This window comes from Periplaneta americana, chromosome 4, assembly GCF_040183065.1.
Source record: "Periplaneta americana isolate PAMFEO1 chromosome 4, P.americana_PAMFEO1_priV1, whole genome shotgun sequence".
NCBI classification, from domain to species: domain Eukaryota; kingdom Metazoa; phylum Arthropoda; class Insecta; order Blattodea; family Blattidae; genus Periplaneta; species Periplaneta americana.
In genome coordinates, this window is record NC_091120.1 from 71372240 (window position 1) to 71389355 (window position 17116).

At 36.4% G+C, this 17116-nt stretch overlaps 1 protein-coding gene across 1 annotated transcript; it reads left to right on the forward strand.

Moving 5' to 3' along the window:
- The first annotated feature begins 266 nt into the window (after window positions 1-266).
- On the forward strand, window positions 267-14850 carry LOC138698932 (uncharacterized). The gene is made up of 3 exons (XM_069825130.1): window positions 267-324; window positions 9858-9916; window positions 13612-14850. The coding sequence occupies exons 1-3, from the start codon at window positions 267-269 to the stop codon at window positions 14725-14727; spliced, it is 1233 nt and encodes a 410-aa protein (XP_069681231.1). The 3' UTR covers window positions 14728-14850.
- Window positions 14851-17116: the final 2266 nt, after the last annotated feature.

Sequence of the window (17116 nt, forward strand, 5' to 3'; positions counted from 1 at the left end):
TAACAAGTCAATGTCTACAGAATCGAAGGCTTTGCTGAAGTCAAGTAAAGTCATTATTGTCAATTTACGTTCGTCCCGGGCCTCGCGTAGGTCTTCTGTGATTTTAAGTAATGCTGTACTTGTGTTATGTCCGGCCCTGAAACCTGATTGATAGGAGTCGAGAAGTTTGTATTTGTTTAAGTATTCTGTCAGTTGCTTGTGTACAATGCGCTCCAATGCTTTGGATAGGGCAGGTAGGATGCTGATAGGTCTGTAGTCGTTATAAGATGTCGGTGTTTTGGTCTTGGGAACTGGGTGGACAAAAGCGAGTTTCCATTGCTGTGGGTAAGTCGAAGTCATAATTGAGGCATTGAAAATGTGGGTGACAGTCGGTAGTATTACGTCTATGATTTTGTTTAATAACGAAATATTGACGTGGTCTGGTCCTGCTGCTTTAGTTGTGATTCGTTTCAGGGCTTTCTTTACGTCAGATTGCGTAATATACCAAAAGAGAAATTTTTCCCTTGAGGGGTTGGTCCGTAGGTTTAAGAGTTCTTCGATTGTCTGTTGTTTCACAATGGGGCTAAGGGTTGTAGTGTGAGTTTTCGTAAAGTGGTCATTGAGCCGTTCCAGTGAGATTGAGTTGCCGTCTACCTGGGCCTTTGTCTTAATCCCATTGTCTGCACATGTTTCCAAAGGGTGGAGGGGCTAGTTCCTAGTTCAATAAGGCTGTATGCATGTCGGATTTTAGCATTCCTAACAGTCTGGCTGGTTGTTTCTCAGTTGCTTGTACCTGTTAAAATTAGTTTCGTTTTTGTCTCGTCTATATTTTCGATATGCCGAATCTCGTTCAGCCATCATGTTGCGTATGTCAGCAGTCATCCACGGCGCAGGCAGTCTTCTCACACGTCTAGTTTTTAGAGGAGCATGTCGGTCATACAAGTCTATAATAAAGTTATTTAGCTGTTCTATCTTCTCGTCCACAGTTCGCAACTTCCATATTGCGTCCCAGGGTGTACGTAATGCGTCGTCTATTAAAGCAGAATTGCCAATACGTTTTAGGTCTCTATAAGTAGCTATTTTGGTTGTCAATTTGGGACACTGCAATGCGTATATTACATATAATATATCGTGGGAAGATATTACAGACGCAGGTAGCTGTCCATGTGAGAGAACTTTGGCAGGATTATTGGTGATGATTAAGTCAAGGAGCGTTTCTGAGTAGGCGGTATGATGAGTGGTTCAAGTGGAAGGATAGTCATATCACAAGCATGGAACATTGTCTTTAGTTGTGTCGTCTGTATTGAGTCAGCGGCAAGTAGATTTGTATTAAAATCACCCATAACGATTACATGTTCATAATATGGCAATAGGATCTGTAGGGATGTCTCCAGGTCAGCTAAAAAATTAACCTTCGGAGGCTTATAAACAATACACAGCAAACATTTCTGAAAAGTAACTCGTATTTCTACGAAGAGAAATTCAGGGCGAGAGGAATATTCGCCGGAGGATTGGTGAATAACTTTGGGCTCGAGATCCGATCTAAAGGTGTAATTCCTATGATGCGGCTGACGTAGTGCGTCTGACGTTCACGGCTGACGCATTAGTAGGCGATTCCTATGAAACGTCAGACGCGTGCGGTCTTTTGGTAGTGAGAGGATACTTGCACAATGAGTGAAAGCGATTTATTGTTATATTTGAAGACCTGACATTCTAAATATGCAAAGTTCCAATTTTTCGAATTTCATTTTATTCAACCTAAGGAAGGAACATCCATATGAGAATATGATATTAAATTGTCTTTGTTGTAGCTCAACTGTAAGTGACTCATTCGTGCGCCGAAAGAAGATGTTGTAGGTATCTCAACATGCATTGCGCAGTGTGTTTTTCATCAATATCTCAGAAAGTTGTTTTTTTTTTTTTTTTTGCACTTAACACGTTTAGAATGCTAGGTCCTCAATTGCTATTGGAAGAAAATGAAGGGGAAGAAATTCTGCTCCAACAAATAAATGAGGGAAACGCTGAAGTATATCCCATATTTAGAACAAGGCGGGAGGAAAGTTTTTTACAATATTAATTAATCGGCACATGTTACAAGATGACAAGATATTTCGGGAGTTTTTAGAATAAACATTGCTCAGTTCAACTGTGTTCTCGATCTGATCAAAGACGATCTCAAGAAAGATTCTTCAAGTAGATATCTGTACCCTATAACTCATGAATAAAAGTTAGCCATAACACTGAGGTATGTAAAGTATAAATGCTTTATAGTAGTATTGTAGTGATATATTTAATCAATTTTTTCTTGCAACATTGAAATGTAACAATGAAAAAACTGTAAAGTAAAAATACTTTATTGGTATAAACTGTAGTAATTTAATCAATTTTTATATTTTAACACTGAAAAACAATCACAGTGATTGGAAAGTTCCCTGGTTTCAAATCCCGTGTAGTCATAAGAGTTACGGACGATTGAATGATTACTGATATTCAAAGTTGATCATGTCATCCAACTACTAGTGCTTGTTGATGCTGAAGGTTCCGGTGGCAAAATGAAAGGGCTTGTGTAGCGACTTTCCAAGTCAAAAACCATCTGCATTGATCTCATTTTCACCTCATGAATCAAATTTGATCTCAGTTTTTTTACGGGTATCGCAATACTTTAATCAATGTCATCATCGTGATTCTGACTCAAACTGTCAATGATATTTTTTCTATCGATACGCCTATCCTCCAGCAAGCCTATAGTTTTTTCGTGGTGTCTTTGGCGTTTACTCGGTGGTCGTAGTGAATTCACAGTTCTGTCCACATTCTATGTTGAAGTATTATTTGTGATTTGAGAAGTTTATGGTGCACTAGCGTCCTCCGTTGCAGTGTCTTCCATCATTAGTATGTCGTCTTCTTGAGTGCTTGTATCGTCACACTGAATATTGGATATGCTTCTGTGACATTAAAAATAACAATTTAATTATTAATTAAGTTACTACACTTCACAGTTTATCGTAGTTTAGACTTTATTATGAAGTAGACCCTAATTAACCATCACCATCTAAAAATCTTATACCACTTGCTAAGGGTGTTAGGTTTGCGAATATTGATGGATTTTATGTGCGAGATTCATTTACGAAATATTTCAGTAGTTACGCAGGGACAGTATACGGGCAAAATAATCGTATTATTAGAACTCACTAAGCTAGTTATTTACACATTGTACAACATGTTTACAACAATACAAATGTGTCACATAATGCTAATAAACTATATAAATTTAGGATAGATGATATTTTTCTTACCTGCTCTCTCGACAAATTCTCCCATTTGTTTCCAAAGGTAACCATGAGTGAATTTTGAAGAAATTCTCTCAAAAATCACAATTTTATTTTTAAGTCCATACTCCAATTTTAAAAGTCCCGTGGTGCTTTAAATTCCAGCTGCGACACGCTCAGTTTTGCGTTGTTTTCTCACATTTTCAATTTTCAGCATTTCATTCCTATAAAATGCTCCTTGCGACGAAGATTTTGTGATAGACAGTTGAAAGTTCAGTTCAGTATTTTTTTTTTCAGTTTCTTAATTTTTTTATTTAAAAAAATATTATACGATATTTAAAAAAATTATTGAAACTTATCTAATCAATCTACACGGAAACCCAGGGCAATTTAAATAAATATACGTGTGGTGAGGCTTTGCACAAATTATGAGAACGAAAAAAAGCTTTCGACCAGTTTTTCATCTTCCAGAACGGTAAATAAATCTACCGTATCAGACATTATACAGCACGGAAAATAGAGGCTCTTTTCTCCCAGACGCACTGCGGCTGCGTCTGTACTGCTCTCGAAGGGGTACAGCCGTGCGGCTCAACTTGCACTGCGGTCGACGCAAGCAGCTGACGCAGCATAGGAATCATTTCCCTAACATTCCATTGTAGCAGTGTAGTGCGTCAGACGCAATCCGTCAGCCGCGTGCGTCAGCCGCATCATAGGAATTGCACCTTAATGAAGGCGTCAACACCACCTCCCCGCTTATTTAAGCGATCGTTGCGAAGTAGATTGTATCCGTCGAGGTGAATTAGGGAAGAGGATAAAGATGGTTGAAGCCAGGTCTCAGAAATTAAGATGGCGTGCAAGTTTAGTGGGGAAAATATAGCGTAAAAGTCGTCAATGTGTGCTAAAATACTTTGAGCGTTTATGTGTGCGACTCGAAGGGCATTGGGGTGGAAAGAGAAAGCGGCCTGTAAAGGTGCGTACACACTTAGCGAACGAACAACGAACGAACGACAAACGATTGCATTCGTTGATTGAAATCGGTACGTGTGTACGTCGCAGCAAAGGCAAACCGATCGTTTGGTTTGCCTTCGGAAGTGATCCGTCGCTTGTCGGTACATCAAAGGAAGTTGGTATTCGTTGTGGACGGGATTTGCCACTGTAGCTTGCAGTTCGTAGCAGAACGCAGCGCTTAGTTCAATTTCACTAACAGGATGTCGAAACTGGAGTGGACGGAAGACGCTGTTATAAATCTTATTAATGCATATAGGGAGCAGGAAACTTCATGGAATCCCAAGTATCCTACTTACCACAATAAAATAAGAAAACATGATGTTTGGGAACCTATTGGAAAGATGTTTAGCTGCAAGATAGGCGAGTAAAACACGTGCAAAATTTGAAAATTATTTTTGTTTATTTATTTTCAGTAGATATATGTTTTTTGTTTATTGTAGGGAGCAGAAGTCAAAAAGAAAATTGAATCCCTACTGACATCATTCTGGAGTGAAAGACAGAATTCCATAAAACGTTCTGGAATGGGGAGTGATGAAGTGTACGAGTCAACTTGGTTCGCGTATAAACATATGTCGTTCCTTTTGGACAAATTCACGCCCAGAAAAAACAAAGTTCCAACCTTGTGCACACAAAATAAATTATTGGCATTGAAAAGTGTCTTTTCGTAAGCATGATACGCATACGACAAACACAGACAAATCTCTCTTTTTAATATTTTAAGATAATTATTGTCAGTGAGGTATCCGTGTACTGAAACTTTCCCCTGGGGCCTATTTCATAACAGTAATATTACTAAAAAGGTAATAACATTAAGTAATATTATTACTGTTCTGTTTCGTAAAAGTAATATTTAATAATATTATTTATTACTGTAAACGCTCATATTATTACTAAAATAAATAATAATATTACTAAAGTGTTTCATAAAGCAGCAAAGATAATTAAATTTATTAATAATATTAACGTTAGTTCCATGACTGTATTTTAAGTAATAGTTTAATAATTTGTAAAAAGTAAATGCCAATGTAGGGTTAGATTTTGAAGATAAAACCATGAAACCATTTGAAATGGATAATTCTGACTCAAATAGTGATGAAGAGGGAGTGTTTGTCCGACGTCCAAGAAATTTTAGACAACGAATATCCTACAACCATATGCAAGAAAGTTACGAATATAATGAAATAGTTGACCTTTCAATTCGAGAACTTTTCGCAAAAAACTCTGTTCCTTCAAGTTATTTTCACGTCTTTTCCCCATTTTAAAAAGCATAAGAGACAAAATGAATGACTAACAAAGTCCCTCTCCATACTTACAAATACTTACAAACTGTCATAGACGCCAATGTAGGTGGACCAGGCTGAAATTGAAAACTATCTCATCTAATTGTAAAAGAAGAACAATTGGAAAGGATGAAACCTAAATTAAATTCAATTACAGTATAGAACTGTTAGAAAGTAATTACTGTATATTTTACATTATTTTATGTTATTTGAATGATTGAACTTAACGTTTTTCCCTCCTTTCTCGTCATTTTTTAAATTATAATAATTGTTCAGAAATATATGCCTATGTGACATCTACATAACAAAATACAGTAATATTAATATTTTCTGTACCTATTGAAATGTTTTTTCAGTGTATACTTGTGACAACCTGAATCTATATACTCTTCACTAATTAACATTGTGAAGATCTTGGTGAGCCAAAATCTTTTGCAGACATATATCAACAAGTAGATCTATTACAAAATATGTGGACTACTTTAAACCACCCCTATTGAGGGCATAAACTAAAATTAACTTACGAGATTTATAGGTACCGTATCCACAATTCCACATCACAATCTCTAATTAGAACATATGTATTTGCATTTTGTATAGTCAGGTAACTTCTTGAAAATACTACTTACAACATAATCAGCAATAAAAACCCATTAAGACAATTTCAGTATTTTTATTAATTTCGTCATAACATTAATCTTCTGCAACATCCACACCTTCAAACTCAAACACTATATTTTCTAGGAACGACTTCACCGCGTAAGTACTTATGTCGTTATTGCATTACTTATTTATTTTTGGTAAAAGAGTAATTTTTATGTGTATTTATTTACGCTTGCACCAATAATTTTAAGCCTTTTTATATAAGTACTTGCGCAGTATTCCGAATTATAACGGAACTTGAAATATCTTACATAAGACGCTTTGCAGGGTCCACTAACCCTGTCGTTAAACACTGTCCTTAAGGCTGGTACAATATTGTCATCAAAAGTTTTCACTGCTTAACATTTTCATATGGTACTTCTTTAGATAACGAGGTCCAATTTTTACACACGCGCGCGCACACACACGCTTCTGTCACTGATACACTGTTTTTGGAATTGCAAACTTTACAACAGCAGAGACGTGAACAATTAGGAATGATAAATATCTGTTCACAATATTTTAGATTTATCATATTGTTTCTTTTACTCGTAAATCAACTGAATCAAATAACAGAAACAATAACTTCGAGTCGCAGTGATTTACAATCTTATCTGAAATAAATTGTCTCCCAAACCTTCATACATATTACGATTTACTCTGTTGTTGCTATTAAAGATAGTACTTCAAAACTTATTTCATTCAACAACTGTTAACAGAGAGAATAATATAAATAGCTGTAGAGTGCAGACCAACTTGGTTATGTTTGTCAGCCTTAACCTCAAATCATCTGGCTACTGTACGTATTTTATGACTCGTGCAAAACGTTTATGAAACAGAATTTAGTCGGTTAATAAAATTGTTTTCATGACTGCAATACTATTACTTAATATTATTACTGTGTTTATGAAACAGGCCTGCACTTGCTATAATTATATTTTCGTCTGCCTTTATAGCGGATAATCAGCGAATGTGAATGTTTTCTGACAATTTGCTGATGATTTGTACGTCGCTTCAAACAGCGAACGAACAACGAAGTTTTGCTTCATCATTCGTTCGTTGTTCGTTCGCTAAGTGTGTACGCACCTTAAGATATCTGCCGTCTGCTGGGGCAGGTTGTTACTGGTAAGGGGAGGGGAATTATGAAGGTCAGTGTCATTGTCAGAGACTGTCAGAATTTCCGTTTGACAAGGGTCCACTTCTACCAACTCTAAGAATATTACACTACTAGTCTAAACTACACTACTTCTACCTTTTTGTTAAAAGTTTCAATCAAGACTATCACTACTTTCACAACACTTTTCCTGTCAATAAAAACTAACAGCTAGTAAGTTAATATTAAATAAGAAAGCAAAAAAAAAGTAGATAGGCTTAAGTACTATGTAATTATAACTAGATTTAACAGAATTAAACCTTGTGTCGTGATACAAAACTCTCGACTTCTAAATGTTGCGAAGATCGCTCCAGCATGTCACACGTCGCTTCGAGTCACCTCTGTTCACTATGATAACACCGTCCTGAGTCCACACACTATTCACTCCAAACTTAGTAATGGCTTCTTTCAGGATGGTATGCGGATTCTGGTCAGGTCTTCTCGAATCGTTACACCAGTTTTTTTTAAGTAGGCGCTTATTTTTGAACACTTCACTCCTCTTCCGATAACTCACGAACTTGACAATGATAGGTATAGGCCTATCATTGCCAACGTCGCGCCTGCCAATCCTATGGCTCCTATCAATATCCATCACATTCACATCTACTCCGATCCGTTTTCCTACCTCCATAACCAACTTGTCGGTGTCTTCTGCCTCCTGTTCTTCCACTGCCTACGTTGATATTGTTCTAGTTCGTCCACTTTAGCTTCCAGGGCTTCGATTTTTTCGCCCCTTTTTACCAAAGCACTTTTCAACTCACTTATTACTTCGCTATTGAATTCAATTGTCTTCTGTAGTTCAGTCACAACTGAATTCGTTACAGTTTCTTTTATCAAGTTGGCAAGAATTTGCAGCATACCGGTGTCTTGTAGAGCTTAATTTACAACACGCTTAACAGTTTCCTCAATTTCCTCACTTTTGTCACACTTTTTAGGGCCCATTGTAAATTAATCAATGCCGAACAACTTAACAGATTAACTATATGTCGCCACTTCCTTAACCACTTTTTATACACCTCCTATGAAGCTTCAAGTCGAGAGCGTTGTTTCAGCGTCTACTCACTATCCGCCATGACACTATGACATCAATATAATATCATGTGCAGAAATCCCAGGCGCCGGTAGTCGTCCGTGCGTTATTATTTTGTGGGGATTTGTAGTTCCTATGATGTCTAGTAATGTTTCTGCAGTTTCTGTGTGATGAGTGGCTTGCGGCGGTAGAATTGTCATATTGCAGCCCGCAAACATGGTTGAGAGCCGTACACTGGAAGAGGTCGTTACTGGAAGATTGTTGTTTCTCAAAACTTTTAATTTTGAGTTGTTTCCTTTTCGAATTGGGCCGTCGGATATGGCTTTTAGTTTTCACGTCAAGCGTTATGATTACATTTAATTCTGCATCGTAAAATTATGGCTTGCTTAGAGACAGGCTGAATTAGCTCTCAGTATTTATAACTGTAATAGTCCACCTATAAAAACAGAAATATATACAACTTTCAGTCATTTGTTTTTTATTCTTCCGGAGAACTAGCTCGGGACCTCGAACAGTGAGGATGATTGTTGATTAATGTTGGCAAGTTGATGATAACGGTGAGGAGAAACGGGAGAACCCAGAGAAAACCCTCGCGCCTGCTTTGTTCACAGGAATTTCCTCCATAACCCAGACGGGGATTGAATCCTGGTCGCTGCGGTAGAAGGAAGCTCTCAGTATTTCTGCTCTACTATACCGGATTTTTCAATAACTGCTGTAGTACGTATATTACAAAATTTTGAAAACATAATAAAAGGTATTCGGCTTGCTCATAGGTGCTCGAGGGACTATACCAGTTTTTTTCGAAGAATTTCGACAGCAGTTGGCTCTGCCAACATCTCTGATGGATGACATTGTGTTAATTGTGTTAAAAAAATCCTGCCAAATTCTAATTAATCACATGGTACCACGTTAATAGCAATTCTACTCTTTCATGCCCTTTTCTTTGTTTCCCTTCTTTAAAATTTAGTATATATGTTTACTTACTGTATGTTGATAATGTTTTTTGAGGTTATACTGAGTCCGTAAGGGCTACCCTCAATGGGAGGCAGCTTAATATATATAAGATTTAAGCACTGATTATTCATGACGGGTTTTTGTCTACCTTGGTTTTGGCTTACATTAAGAATCTCTGCAACCTGAATATCACTAATATATTCTATATTTACTGTTACAGCCTAATTCAGAGGATTCCCGGTCTTAGTCAAATACGATCATTTGTTAGAATGCAATTTCTGGTCAAAATGGATTCACGAATGCAGAAATTATTTGCAAGGTTAACAGTTATACACGAATGCATAAACACTCAAGGATGGCAGCATTAACAATGTTCAGCTCCTTTCAAATGGAAGTGATAGTCTTACAGATCACGCCGGGAAGCTGGAATGTCACAGAGATAAAAATCCCTTTCAGATGTATATCGTTATTTTAATTCAACTTACAACAATCACTCCACCGCCCATGCGTAGCTCAAATGAGCATATAAGCTCATATTACTGCAGATTGCAACATCATTCTCTCTGACACAACACATCTAGCAGACATGAGAATAATCATCCTGGTAAGTTGAACAGCTTTAGAAGATAACATGCAGCTTTACATGTCATTTATTTAATATGAACTGTATAAATACAATTTCTGTAATAAAATTATCTTATGACAGGGTATGATAATGAGTACCGAGAAGATGGCATATACTTTATCATATGTATTCATTTCATGCGTTTTGCAAAAATTCGGTACATTTATCACGTTGCAAATGTTACTCTTTACAGTTTATTTTCTTTTACCATTATTCAAAGGACACACTTCAATCAAATCTTTCAATTCCCATAGAGGTAAAAACCTAGAATTTCATTTCCTGGATTGCACACAACGCTATTCTTTATAATTCAGAAAAAAATATTTGATCTCGTTTATAAATTATATAATTTAAGCAGAAGCCTATTTTATTGTAAACCAAACTGCAAAAGAAATGTGGGATGACCTAAAAAAATATATATTGCCAGTTATGAGTCTCGGAATAGGCTCTAGCGACCTTAACCTTGATGGGCAATGGAAAGAAAGAAAAGTACCGTATATAAATGTAATTAATTTTTTTTACAAAATGATATGAAATATCTGTACGCATACTCTAATAATGTCTAATAATTTTCTGCATTGAAAACGATGTAAATATTGAAATACATTAGTGGTATATCGATAATTTCCTTTCAATTCTAAAAATAAGACCTTGTTTCAGTGGTTCATCAACATATTATATAACAAAGTGGTTTATAGCTCTGTGGTAATTTTTTAACAATAAGTGACCCTCCATTACTTGCTCCTGTCGGGAGGATATGTAACTTGAAACTTCAATTCGAAACCAAAATATAAATAAATTTTAATAATTTTTATCACGACAATTTACTGTTCATAAAAAGTAACTTCAATGTAATATTTAAATAAAAATTATTTTATTACAAGCGGATCATGACTTACGGATACTGAATATGAATAACATCCATATGAAAGTTAAGGTAAATTGCTCTTCGCAGAGAAACGCATACTCAAAGTAATTTTTTCAGTATATCAGAAATTCTATAAACGTGTATTCCCATGAAAAACTCGAAATATATGATAAAACTTAATTAAATATATAGTTAAATAACATGCAATATCGTGATATAAAATTATTGCTGATAAATTGAAAACATTTTACATTGTGATGCGTAGATTTACTAAATCATCATCTGTTAGTAACAATTTTTACACCTTCCGAATGAATAAATAATTAAATAAAAGTAAGTAAATAAATAAATAAATAAATAAAATAGGCTATCCATTCATCAAGATGATCGGGACGAAATTGAAATACAAACTGCTGAGCCATTTATAATCGTACCCACACTTTCTGAAGTCGAAATTGTGATAGAAAATCTGAAAAATTATAAATCTCCGGGTATCGATCAAATTTCAGCAGAATTAATACAAGAGGATGGAAGCGCATTATCTAACGAAATTTATAAGCTTGTACTTGCTATTTGGTAAAAGGAAATTGTACCAGAACAATGGAAGGAGTCCATAATCGTACCTATATTTAAGGGGGAGGGCAAGACTAACTGTAGTAACTTTCGAGGAATATCACTTTCGTTGACGTCGTACAAAATTTTGTCCAATATTCTTTCGAGAAGATTAACTCCATATGTAGATGAAATTATTTGGGATCATCAGTGTGGTTTTAGGCGTAATAGAACAAGTACTGATCAGATATTTTGTATTCGACAGATAATGGAGAAAAAAATGGCAGTTAAAGGGTTCAGTGCATCAGTTATTCATAGATTTCAAAAAGGTATATGACTCGGTTAACAGAGACGTATTATATGATATTCTTATTGAATTTGGTATTCCCAAGAAACTAGTTCGATTAATTAAAATATGGCTCAGTGAAACATACGGCAGAGTCCGTATAGGTCAATTACTGTCAGCTGCGTTTCCAATTCACTGTGGACTAAAGCAAGGAGATGCACTATAACCTTTACTTTTTAACTTTGCCCTAGAGTATGCCATTAGAAAAGTCCAGGATAACAGAGAGGGTTTGGAATTGAACGGGTTACATCAGCTGCTTGTCTATGCGGATGGCATGAATATGTAGGAGAAAATCTACAAACTCTTAGGGAAAACACGGGAATTTTATTTGAAGCAAGTAAAGAGATAGGTTTGGAAGTAAATCCCGAAAACACAAAGTATATGATTATGTCTCGTAACGAGAATATTGTACGAAATGGAAATATACAAATTGGAAATTTATCTTTTGAAGAAGTGGAAAAATTCAAATACCTGGGAGCAACAGTAACAAATATAAATGACACTCGGGAGGAAATTAAACACAGAATAAATGCCTGTTATTATTCAGTTTAGAAGCTTTTATCATCCAGTCCGCTGTCAAAAAATCTGAAAGTTAGAATTTATGAAACAGTTATATTACCGTTTGTTCTTTATGGTTGTGAAACTTGGACTCTCACTTTGAGAGAGGAATATAGGTTATGGATGTTTGAGAATAAGGTTCTTAGGAAAATATTTGGGGCTAAGAGGGATGAAGTTACAGGAGAATGGAGAAAGTTACACAACACAGAACTGCACGCATTGTATTCTTCACCTGACATAATTAGGAACATTAAATCCAGACGTTTGAGATGGGCAGGGCATGCAGCATGTATGGGCGAATCCAGAAATACATATAGAGTGTTAGTTGGGAGACCGGAGGGAGAAAGACTTTTGGGGAGGCCGAGACGTAGATGCGAAGATAATATTAAAATGGATTTGAGGGAGGTGGGATAAGATAATAGAGACTGGATTAATCTAGCTTAGGATAGGGACCAATGGCGGGCTTATGTGAGGGTGGCAATGAACATCCTTAAAAGCCAGTAAGTAAGGAAGTATCCATTCATCAAGCAGGCCTATGTGTGTTTTGTCACTGCTCCATTTCCAACATCCAATTCCCTGTTGGGAAGTAACTGTAGGCCTGCCAGAGAATTAAATATTTTTTGCATGTCACGAAGACTGAACTTAGAATCTTTGAAAGCCAAATGTACTTTGATGATGTACTCTTCCTTTAATTTTGTGATTTTATTCATATGCATTCATTCAATATTTTTCTTAAGTTAATACATTTAAGTTATATGTTTTTTCCGATATGTTCTTTATATTGGCCTGATGACCTCAACTCTGCCAGGGAAAATACAAGCATTATTAATATTGTTATTATTATTATTATTATTATTATTATTATTATTATTATTATTATTATTATTATTATTATTATTATTATTGTGCTTCACATTTAAAATGAATGAGCCATGGGCTGAATCTGGCGAACATTGGTTGTTATTCAAGAGTTTTTATAAATTAGAAATTTGTCCACGAAATATTCTGAATCAATATGTAACATTTTATGCCAAAATGTAACTTTCCCTTTGAATAGAGAACTAGATGTTGTTATCGTCATCTTCCTTCTTGGACTGTCTTTTGATATTTTGATAATGATGTATTGCTATGAATAACCCAGCTGCAATTTGAATTACTAAAAGTAGTGTCTTAATTAGTAATCCGGAGTTTAATTATATTTTAATGTTTATTCCTTTAACAATCGTGAACGAACTACAGATCTGAAAAAATAAAATGTGATGAATGTTGAGGCTTGCAAATGTCATGATTCATCAAAATCAATCATCTTTAAATTAGACCTATTATTTGTAATTGTTCCGTTTCTTGTAGGTGTCTCTCTTAATCCTGGCGATTGATGCCGCAGAAGACAAACAGAAACGTGGTACCCATCTAGGGTCTGTCTATAGTTCTGCTGGTGGCCACGGATTCATCAGCACTCCTTACTATTCGTACGATCATGGAGGTCTTAGTAGTTCTGCAGCACTTGGTCAAGGCGCTATAAGTACTTCTGCGGCACATGGTCATGGAGGACTAAGTACTTCTGCGGCACATGGTTACGGAGGACTAAGTACTTCCGTGGCACATGGTCATGGAGGACTAAGTACTTCTGCGGCACATGGTCATGGAGGACTAAGTACTTCTGCAGCACATGGTCATGGAGGACTAAGTACTCCTGCAATATATGGTCACGGAGGACTAAATACTCCTGTAGCATTTGGATATGGAGGTCTGAGTACTTCTGCAACACTTGGTCACGAAGTTATAAATACTCCTGTTGCTCTTGGCCACGGAAGTCTGAGTCCGTCTGCAACAATGGGACACGGCGGACTAATTAGTTCTGCTGCACTTGGTCACGGAGGTATCAATCCATCTAGAGCATCTGGACACGGACTAGGTACTCCTGCGGTACTTGTTCACAGAGGTCTCAGTACTTCTACAGCGCTTGGTCAATCTGGACTCGCCTCAGGATTGGGGGTCGGACAGAACAGCGGCGTCGGAAACGGTGGTGTGCGGGTCAACTTCATCACTCAAACAGTGCCAGTTCCTGTACCTCAGCCTTACACTGTACCAGTCACCAGAGCCGTTTCTGTACCTGTCGGCGTCCCTGTGGCTGTTCCTAGACCTGTTCCTGTCCCCGTACCTGTCTTTCAACCCGTTCCCATCACCGTCACCAGACGAGTTCCTGTTACTGTAAACAGACTTGTCCCTGTGCCTGTATTCCAACCTGTCGCTGTCCCTGTGGCTCGACCATATGCCGTGCCTATTACTCAGCCTGTACCAGTACCAGTATCTCAACCCGTCCCTGTGGTTCAGCCAGTCACTTTGAATGTCCCTGTTCCTAATGTGGTGGCATCTGGTAACTCTGAAGCAGCTGATGCTAGCGGTGGCAGTGAGAGTCAAAGAGGACCTAGTTACCTCTCCTCTGGAGGATACAGCAAGCACTGATAAGTGTATATTTTTAATTGTTTGTTTCTTTGTTTTGTTGAATTATTAAACAAGATGATTGACTGTTAATTTTATGTTTTATGTAATAACTGTCTGAAGTCAAATAAATGAAATGTATACATATTGGTGTATTTCATCCTATGCACTTCAAATTCAACGAACGTAAACGACTCTCTTTGAACTATTGCGTATACTTAAGAGATTAATAACACACTAAAGCTCTATTCACAAAAATATCAAGCCTAAATATGTATATAAGAAATATTGAGTTTTGCACAGTGTATCTGGAAGTTGATTTTAGTCTAGAATTCTCAAGGGAATAGAGAAAAAGGAAGGCCAAAACAAACATGACACTCGAATATTTGGGAAATTATGAAGAAAGAGAAACGTTGAAGAAGTTGAAGAACCTGAAGCAGAATAGAATCCGATGGAGACACACTACGTAGATGTTTAATGCTACTGCTACGACATAAATAAGATGGTGATGATAATTATGATGGGCAGTGTATTGGACATCATATTTCCAACTAATATGAATTACGAGTACTTACAGGTTTCATCAGAGTAATATAGCAACGAAATTGAAACATACCCTACTCTCGAGTCAGTTTTACTTGGCTAATACTAACAAATAGACCCTAATAATGAAACCTACAAATAGTACAAAAGCTTTCAGAAACTTAAATGCAAATACACTGTGAAAACCCAAACATTTTCTTCTAAATGTAATTACTATAACACAGTGGTACTCAAACTCCTTAGCACTGCGTACACCCTTTCCATAGATTAATATTTTCTCGGACCTCTTTCAAGTTGTCAGTGGAATGAAGGATAGATTATATTTTGGAGTTAATATTAAGTAGAAATGATCAGTGATATTTCCGTTATATTTTCCAAAATTGAATCAATATTAACTATTAAAACATAAATAATATAATACTCTCCTGAAAAAAGTTTATGGCCTTCAGTAATATATCTGTAGTGCACGGGAAAAGTGACATAAGTCAGTTTCCACAAACCTTCTTTGATAATTTATTGACAACTAACGGAACATCTGCTCGCTTGGAAAAAAATATATAAGTATTTCTCCCATTACAATAATTCATACAGAAAAAAATCAAATCGACATAAACCAGTGTAAGTTGTCAATAAATTATCAAAAAAGGTTAGTGGAAACTGACTTATGTCACTTTTCCCAAGCACTGCAGATACTACAACACCACTGATATTAAAACAGTAGAGCAAATAATACTGTAATATCAATATAGTCTTTGTATAATATTCTTGTTCTGAAAAAGAAATCAACAATTGAACGAATGTATAAGTTGTACCGACAAGAATAAATGGCAATGCGTTTGTGACGTTGTTGTTGTTTAGTCAACTGTCCGAAGACAGGTTTGAACCTCATAAGTAACACTAATAAGACATCACTCATAAGGCAACTAGGCCAGGAGATAATGGAGTAGAGTGGCCAGTTCCTTTCTCCCTCCAATGCATACATCGCCGATTAGCTACTATTCCACTAATCAGACTTCAGATGCAAATAAACAATTGTTCTTCCCCTGACACATATCGTCGAGTGAGATGTACTGCCTGATAATAGATGTACCGGGTGAATATTCTCATCCTGCGGATTGAGAAGTTATGCAGTACCGGCGTTTTACAGACTATCAGTCTTACTAATAAAAACTCTATATACAGATGTTTAACTGTCTTATACAATGAGTAGCTCGTTTATACGTCGTGTGTAAATTCCTTACTAATAATCTCTACATACGTCGTGTATAACGGTATAACTGTTACACAGCTACGTCATAGTTTCGTCATTAATTCGTTACGAAATATAATAAAATATCTTAAGTTCTCTATTGCATCCGGTAGTGCGCTCTAGTGTGACGTGTTAAGTATCGATAGTACAACTAGCTCTAATCTATAATCACACTATATTTTGGTCAAAGAGTACAAGCTAAAGCAATATTATTCTAATTATTTTCTGCTCTTTGGTTTGTTCTTCTGTGGTTACAAGGCAACCATCATCGTAAAATGGCAGTCGATACGAACAGCTGTTAAAGGGGCGGCCATTTTTTCTCTATATATAACGCTTAAACAAGGGGTTTCGTGTGTATAACTACTGCAAAGCAATTTCCATTGTATAGTTACAGCCTGTTTATACATCCATCGCTTATGCAGGGTATATTAGTAAAGTTTTATGTCTCAACTCTGCATAAGTCTCGTATAAAAACTATGCACGGTTTATTAGTAAGACTGAAAATCGTAAACACAGTCCCCTGCGTCGTATAACTTTCGGCCGAATTGACTGCTATATACCGCAATGAGCACGAGCGGCTGGAACCACCTATTTATAGGCAGATTCAATGTCTAGAATGTT